The sequence below is a fragment of the Hydra vulgaris genome, chromosome 01, assembly GCF_038396675.1.
Source record: "Hydra vulgaris chromosome 01, alternate assembly HydraT2T_AEP".
NCBI classification, from domain to species: Eukaryota; Metazoa; Cnidaria; class Hydrozoa; order Anthoathecata; family Hydridae; genus Hydra; species Hydra vulgaris.
The window spans coordinates 33,167,014-33,176,036 of NC_088920.1; the positions used below are offsets into that span (position 1 = coordinate 33,167,014).

The 9,023-nt window shown below is 27.5% G+C and overlaps 1 protein-coding gene across 1 annotated transcript; it reads right to left on the reverse strand.

The window, feature by feature from the left end:
* Window positions 1-899: 899 nt before the first annotated feature.
* Window positions 900-6,155, reverse strand: LOC136074345 (uncharacterized). Its single transcript, XM_065786651.1, has 3 exons — window positions 4,980-6,155; window positions 3,812-4,727; window positions 900-994 (listed from the first exon to the last, which is right to left on the reverse strand). Exons 1-3 carry the CDS (start codon window positions 6,153-6,155, stop codon window positions 900-902), a joined length of 2,187 nt encoding a protein of 728 aa, XP_065642723.1.
* Window positions 6,156-9,023: the final 2,868 nt, after the last annotated feature.

Genomic DNA, 9,023 nt, shown 5'->3' on the forward strand with positions numbered 1-9,023 from the left:
AACTTTGCTTATAGTAAGATGGTTGACTGCAACTCTGTCTGACATTGTGTTAGATATATTTTCAATAATCGAGTTACAACATTCATCAAAGCTACTTTGGTAAAAATCTGAAAAAACAAATGCCATATAATCAATTGAAGTGTTTATATGACTTTCATAATCAAATGCTGTTCCTCCTGGCAACTGATCTAGAGCAAACACAAGACATTTATCTTTAGATGTTAAGTTAATGCTATTAATACGGACACTTTCTTGTGTTGTAGCATCAAACCCAAGGGTAGGATTATTGTTATGCATAGTCCACTCTGCTGCTTGCAAATCTGAAATACTGCCAAGTTCACGAGCTCTTTGCTCAACCGTACTTCGATGAGGAATATTATTAAAAATAACACCCATATAATGCCCTATTTTGTTTTTTCATCTTCTAACATATTTCTTTCATTCACAACATTTCTTTCCTCCTTAATCTGGAGCAAATCATTCTCCAAACTAGCAATTACCCTGTTATTTGTCAAAACAGCAGCATTATGCTTATTTTTGAGTTGCCTTAAATTATGCTTTTCATTTAATTTCAATGCTTTTTGTTAATCTTTAAAGTGATGAATCTGCTCACTGAAATTTTTTTTGTGTTTTTTTAGATCTCGTATTTCTGCCCTTAAAACTTTAATTATTTTTTCTTTTTGTTTAACATTTTGTCTTGAAACATGTAATTGACTTGGCATGCTGTTTAATTCAGCTTTTAATAATGCTATCTTGTTCTGACGTTTTTTGTAAGAGTTAGCAAACCGAGAAGACAAGTAAGGTAACCTTCCTTTTAGTTTTTGTTTTTTAAGGCCTAATTTCTCTCTAAATATATATTTAGTTACGTTTCATTCGCTATAACCTGCAGATGTTGACGTTTAACTAGTTAAAGGAGATAAAACATTCATATTGGTATATGAAACATCTGAGAAGCCTGACGATAAAACAATATTAGGCAAACTTGATATAAGGCCTAAAAAAGTTTTATTGCAAATTTCAAAAAAGCGCGTACTATCCTCAGCCCTGTTAAAATTTCTAGACCAATTCAATGATTTATATATGAGACTCCTAACCTGATTTTTACATGTTTCTATCCTTAAATGTTGAGACGTTTTGAGAAACGAGTCACAATTTTTTGTAAATAATAATTTTTTTTTTTTTTTTATAAATAAATTTTATTTATAAAAAAAACATTACATTGTAATGTCATTTTATAAATATAATGACATTACAATTGCTAACTAAATTACAACTATTTAGTACAATTAAATAATCTATATCCAACATCATTATTGTTATTACTTGTACATTCGACCCCTCCTCACTGTGAGTGTATCTTTTTTTTCCAATAAAATTTGGCAGGTAGTAAGAAAAAGGTTTTTAAAGGTGAGAGAATATATTAGAAAAATGAACCAGCATTCCTTTGATATATACTTGATGTCCAAACAACAACAAACTTTTACCTAATTGGAGTATGGTATTAAGGTGTCTGAGTATGCTTTTTTTTCAATGAAATTTGGCAGGTAGTAAGAAAAAAGGTTATTAAAGGTGAGAGAATGTATTAGAAAAAAGAACCACCATTCCTTCGCTATATACTTGATGTCCAAAAAACAAGCAAATTTTCAACAACAATCAAATTCATAATAAATAAAGTTTTACATCAAAAAATCCATGCAAAATTAAAGTTCCATAACTCTAGTATTCAAAAAATATCTATGTTGATACATATTTCTAAAAAATAACAGAGCAAAACAAGTTCATACCATGCAACTTTTCAACAAACTTGAAAAAGCGTATCACAGAATTTGGCCGAAAAAACGGTCCCGTAAAATCCGGATTTACGCGTACCTACTTCTAGGGTCAAATCAAATCAAATCAAATCAAATTTATTCTGAATAAAGATCTTACATCAAGGATATTTACAAATAGTAATGATACTAATCTCAAGTAAACACCTATCAAATGAAATTATAATAAATAGTGATAATAAAGAGAAAAGTAAAGTCAGATAAAAGGTGATAATTGTAAGAAAAGGAAAAAATAATAGAAACTGTAAAAGTTATATAACGATGTTAACCACAAAATAATACCAACAACAATAATATAAATAATAACTATAAATTAAAATAATATCAGTAATAATAACAGATTAATAATAATATTAGTGATAATATAAAATAACATTAATAATAACAGATATTATAATAATATAAAGTAAATACAAATTAAATTGATATTAATAATAATAAAATATGAATGACAGTAGTAATTATTAGAAATATATTTATATAATGATTTAAAACAACAATAATAAGGAACAACACTAGTATTTAACAAAATTTAACAATAATAATAGTAATAATAATTATAAAAGTTATTGTTACAAAAAATGTATAACATATATAAATATATATATATATATATATATATATATATATATATATATATATATATATATATATATATATATATATATGCATACGCACACATGAACACATACATACATATATCAATACATACACACATACACTCATACACTCACACATTTATATATATATATATATATATATATATATATATATATATATATATATATATATATACATACATATATATATATACATATACATATATATATATATATATATATATATATATATATATACATACACACATACACATATACATATACATACATATACACATATACATACATACATACATACATATACGCATATACATATATACATACCCATACACACATACATACACACACACACATACATATATATACATATACATACACACACATATACATATATGCACATACACATACATACATACACACACGTATATATATAAATATACATTTTACATACAGTATCTCTCCAAATAAAAAGCATGAAGACGAGTTTAAATTGTGTAATAGAGTTTAGGGATTTAAGGTGAAGAGGTAATTTATTCCAAGATTTTACGCATTGGTTTGTGATTGATTTATGACCGTACTTAACCGAAGAATGATTTGGGACAGATAATTTAAGGTTACTACAAGATCGAAGATAGTAGCGAGAACATTTTATAGTGGTAAAGAAATTACAAAATGAGGGAGGGAGGTTTACTTGCTTGCTATTCCAGACAAATAGACAATTTAACAAATGAACAAGATCACACAATTTCAGAATTTTGGATAGAAAGTATAGGATATTAGAATTAGAGCGATATTTTTGAAAGAATATTATTTTTGATGCCTTGTTTTGCAGATTAGATATTCTTAAAAAACCTTTTGTCTGGCTTTGTCCCCAAACCTGACAAGCATATCGTAAATGTGATCCAAAAATCGCATGGTATATGTTGAGCAGAGTTTCATGGTTGACATAATGTCGAATTTTGGATAGGATCCCATTAGATCTAGATAGTTTCAGTGCTAAGTCTTTAAGGTGAGAGGAAAAGGATAGATTCGAGTCAATTTTGATTCCAAGATATTTTAAAGAAATTACAGGAAAGATTTTTTGGCCACTTAGTCTGAAGTTTAGGTGTTTAATGATTTTAGATTGAGTTGATTTGAAAATGATAAACTCAGTTTTGCTGGTATTAAGACTTAATTTGTTGGATCGCAGCCATTGAAGAAGATTGGATAAATCATGATTTATATGTTTGTTGATTTTTTTTAATGATTTGTTCTTAAGGAGTAAGTTTGCGTCATCAGCAAAATTGTAAACAGTTGAAAATTTTAAGGACATATTGAGATCATTTATAAAAATAAGGAAAAGCAGTGGACCTAACACAGAACCTTGTGGTACACCTGTGGAGAAAAATATTGGCAAAGATTTAGCATTATTGATGGCGACAAACTGTGACCTATTAAAAAGATATGATAAAAACCATTGGTGAGCAATACCTCTAACACCATAGTGTTCTAGTTTACTTAGAAGGATTGAGTGATCAACAGAATCAAATGCCTTATTTAAGTCAAGAAACACACCACACGCAAATAGTTTACTGTCAAGAGCTTTCCTAATTGACTCAGTTATATTAATAAGTGCATAAATTGCGGAGTGTTTGCTACGAAAACCATACTGGTGATTGTAAAGACATTGATTTTTTTCAAAAAAGTTGTAGAGTCTGATATGCATGGGTTTTTCAAATATTTTACTTAAGTTAGAAAGAAGAGAAATTGATCTATAATTTTTGTGGTCGAATTGAGAACCCTTTTTATGGAGAGGAATGACTTTGGCTATTTTAAACACATCCGGAAAAAGCCCTTTTTCAAAAGAATTATTCAATATGGTACAGAAAGGTTTAGAAATAACGTGAGCAGTAAGTTTAAGAAGACGAGTGGGAAAACTGTTTGGACCTAAACTTTTCTCATTTAGCAGAGTATTTCTTATTAAGTCAGATACCTCGTTTTCAGTGACTGGATTAAGGAAAAAGGAACTAGAACTTGGGTTTTTTAAATAATCAGAAACAATAGTTTTAGAGGAACTAATTTTGCTTGATGTTGGACGTTGTATAGTTTGAAAGTGTTTGTTGAATATGTCAGCAATGGCCACACTGTCTGAGATAGTTTTACCATTATATTTAAGATTATAAGACTTATTTGGCGAAGAAGGTTTGATGTTAATAATTTCTTTTATTCCTTTCCATGTGTTTTTTGTATTGTTGAGGTTATTGTTAAAGAAGGAAATATAGTATGAATTTTTAGAACTCTATAATAAATTGCTTATTTTATTTCTATATAATTTAAATTTATTGAATAGATTAATTTTTGTGTTGGGATTTTTAGATTTTATATATTTTTTATAGAGCTTGTTTTTTATATTAATTGATTTCAGAATTCCATAGGTGATCCAAGGTTTGGATTTGAGTTTAATTTGGTTTGCGGAAAGTTTTTTGTATGGGGCATGACGATCAAGGATCGCGTTAAGTGATTTTAAAAGGAATTTCATAGATTCATTAACATCGTCACCATTCTTAATATTAAGTTCCCAATTAATATCTGATACTGCCTGTATAAATTTATTATTATCAAAATTCCTAAAGGATCGTTTGGTAGTTATTACTTTTTTGTTTTTAGGAGGAGTATTTGGAATACAAACAAATTGTGCTAAGTGATCTAAAATTGATATTGTGAGGTTTCCAGAAATTAGATTAGGAGTTTGAAAATTTAAAAAGATGTTATCAATAATTGTTTTTGATGTACAAGTTATACGTGTTGGTTGAATTATTGTAGGGAAAAATGAGTAAGAACATAATGAGTCAAGGTAATCAGAGATAATGTTGGATTCATTGTAATTTAGTAGGTCCATATTAAAGTCACCCGTTATCACAACCTGTTTATTTTCAGAACTAAGCTTTTCAAGTAAAGGGTTAAAATGATCGGAAAGGAATTCCTTAGGATTTAACGAAGGGTGTCGGTATATACAGCCAATGATGATATTTTTTTTAAAAGGATTGACAATTTCAACAAAGACAGATTCCAAATAGTTTGGGACGTATACTGTAAGATCTTGTCGAACATTGTAGTTTATGTTGGATTGCAAGTATAGAAGAGCACCTCCTTTTTTGGCTTCAGTTGGACAATGTTCGATAGTATAGCCATTTATATTTATATCAGTTATGCTAGAATCATTAATCTGTAACTTAGATTCTGAAATACCAAACACAATAGGGAGAGAAGTAAGTGAACTTATGAGACTGTGAAGATCATCAATATGAAAAGGTAAAGTTCCAATGTTTAGATGAAGGTACAATTCAGAATTTGATTTTATAGTTTTATTAAGATCAAGAATATCATAATATTTGCAGTTAGTATTCGTGTTAGAGATTTTATTTAAATCCTTAAATAAATTTTTGAAATGTATCGGACTTTCCAAAGAATTTAATATATTAGTTGGAAGAGTCTGACATGAAAAAGTCAAAGAAAGTTCAAAGTCAGAGAGTATACTAAAAGGCATATTCTTAATTATGCAGTCACTACAGAACCAGTCAGAAGAGTCTTCTACAAGAAGATTATATGAGGATTTATTGACTTGACTGCATTTAGCATGAACCCAACAAGAACAAAAATCACATAAAATGGCTCTATGACTTTCAGCTACTAGTTTATTGCAGAATTTAGTGTACTTTATTGCCATGTCAAAATATATTGTTGAAAATAATAAAGCAATAGTATATAAAGTTAAAATAATATAAATCAATAATAAGTAATAAATAAGAGTATATTATAATAATATTAACATAATATACTATAATATAAATAATAATAATAACAACAATAATGATAACAATAATATCAGCAACAATAGTTATTTAAAAAAAAACATTAATATAGAAAAGAATTATAGCAATATTAACAACAGTAAAAATAATAATATTAATGAAAAATAAACAAAAAAAAGCTAGAAAAAATAAAATAAAATAAGAATAATTACATTAAATTAAAAATGTATTATAAAATAAACAAACTAAATTCTTCTTAAATTTCACTATAATCTTCTAGTTCTACTATTGCTTTTTCTTCTTTCTTTTTTCTTAGTTTACTTAATTTTTCTTTTTTTCTTTTCTTTACTTTTTAACTTTTATTTTTACTTTATTTGTTTTTACTTCACTTTCGTTCTTTTGTTTTCTTTCAATTTTTTTTTTTTATCTTTATTTAAGTTTATTTAGTGTTCTTTTTTTTTTTTTAATTCGAAGTTCTTTTTTCCTTTTTTTCTTTTTTTTTCTTTCCTTTTCGTATGACTTTTTATGTGCGTTTCTTTAAAGATGATTTTTAAGATTGTTAACGAACTATTTATGCGTATAAAATAAATAATTTTTTACTTGTTATTATAAGTTGGTTTTATCTTTAATATTTATATTCTTCTTTTCTTTTTTTCTTCTCTTTTACCGTTAAAAAAACGCGACCGCCATTTGCAAAGGGTCGTTAGATGTAAATTTTTTTTTCATATTACTATTACGAACATTTGCAGATTTGAATTTATTTATACAACCAGATGAAGCAAGTTTCAATTTTTTAAAACAGTTTTTCGAGGTTTATTGGTTCAATTTTCTTTTTTTACCCTTCGTTTTATTTTTTTTTTACTTTATATGCATAATTCACAACTAGTTTCCGAAATAGGTGGTTTAAAGAGCATCAGCTTATACATATCTCTTCTTTTATTGTTTTTTTTAAAGAATTTAAATTTATCTACAACAATGTTAATTTTGTTGTACAAGCTCAAATTATTTTCAGTTACTGAAAACAAATTGGAGAATCGGCTTCTGAAATTAGAGCACACCATTTTCAAAGATTTACCACTCAAACATAGATACCAATCATATAATTCTTTATTATTCATTATGATAAGGCGAATTTTATACAAATACTGTATTATACAATTAAATTATTATATTGTTTTTGCAAATTAGTTACCGAAATAATTTTTGAAACAATATTAAGACGGACTGAAAGGAAGAAGAGGACGGGATTTAGCAGGCTTTAACTTAAATTTAAAAATTAAGCTGAATACCCAAATATGAGCAAAAACTTATTTTAAACCAACTTATTCATCACAAAACCCAAAAAAAATATATATATATAAACAAAGAAAAATAACTATATGTTATTTTAAAGGATGCTAGAACGCAAATAAAATTACTTTAAGCTAAAATAATTACAAAAACTTAATTAAAACCGGTCCTACAGCCAGATAAACTGATATTGAAAATACTAGCAGATATTTTATCAAAGATTAATCATTTTACTTTTTGTAAAACATTTTACTATGGCATAATAGATTTAAAAAATCGGTCTAAATTTAATCTGAAAAAGTCTTCTTTATATATAAAAAACTGAATTTTGTCTACGGAATTTGTCACGTGACTGAAGTACTTACTCAAAGTAAAAAATACAGAATATTTATGGAAATAAATACACTAAAACTTTGCCAATCGATGCAACTTTATCAGTTGCTCCTGTTATTAGTTATGAAAATGATCATATTTCTTGTAACACTTCATCAAATTTATCTATACCCTCAAAAAAATTGTGAAAATTGAGACAACTCAGCATAATAAAAAGAAAACTGTTGGTTATCGAATTGTTGATATTGAAATTTTTTCTTGTGTTATTAATCAACTATGTTGCAAAAAATGTTTACATTCAAAATTAAATCTTTCAGAATGTTTTCCATAAAAAAAAAGGATTCAGCTCAATGTTAAATACTTGCTGCTCTGCAAAAAAAAAATTGAGTTTTATACTTCAAAGACATGCTCTGAGATAAAAACTTTTGATATAAATAATAGAACAGTTATTCAATGCATGCATGTGGTTATGGTTTTTCAGGATTAGAAAAATTTACATCTTTAATGAACATTCCTAAACTTACAACTAAAAAGAATTACAAAAAAATAATTTAATCTGTCTCTTATTGTGCTAAAATTGTCGCAAAGAAACAATGATTGATGCTGTGAAAGAAATTTGTTGACTTTCTTCAAATATTGTTGACGCTGCAGTATCAGTTGATGGCAGTTGGCAACGTCGTGGGTTTTCTTCATTAAATGGAGTTGTTACAACAATATCAATGGACACAGGTAAAATTCTTAATTGCGAGCTTATGAGTCGGTCATGAAAAGCATGTAGTCTAAAATTAAAACTTAAAAAAAAATAATCCTTGTGCATTTGAAGTTTGGAAGTCATCACATGTAAGTAAATTAAATTATCGCTCTGCTCCTGGCATAGAAGTAATTGGTGCACAAAGAATTTTTATTTTTTTAGGTGCTCCCAGAAGTCCTTACGGTCTTATCACAGAGCACCGCGGGAGAGCATTTAACAGGAAGTTCACGCCTCCTTCCGTACCAATGTCGCTTGTTGGGCTAGAGCTGACGTCGAACCTAGGACCTCTGGGTTCTGAGCCAGAACTCTAACCACTGCTCCACGGCTGCAAGTCGTTCTATTTGACAAAATAAAGGTATGTTAACTATTATGGTGATGCCGATTGTAAAAGCTATTCTTATGTTAAGGA

Coding starts and splice junctions, on each gene's coding strand:
- LOC136074345 (XM_065786651.1), bottom strand. CDS start 6,155: ATGGCAATAAAGTACACTAAATTCTGCAATAAACTAGTAGCTGAAAGT. Junction 4,728..4,979: donor ATATTAAGAATGGTGACGAT/GTTAATGAATCT, acceptor AATTTATTATAG/AGTTCTAAAAATTCATACTA. Junction 995..3,811: donor CTCCACAGGTGTACCACAAG/GTTCTGTGTTAG, acceptor AAACTTTTTTAG/GCCTTATATCAAGTTTGCCT.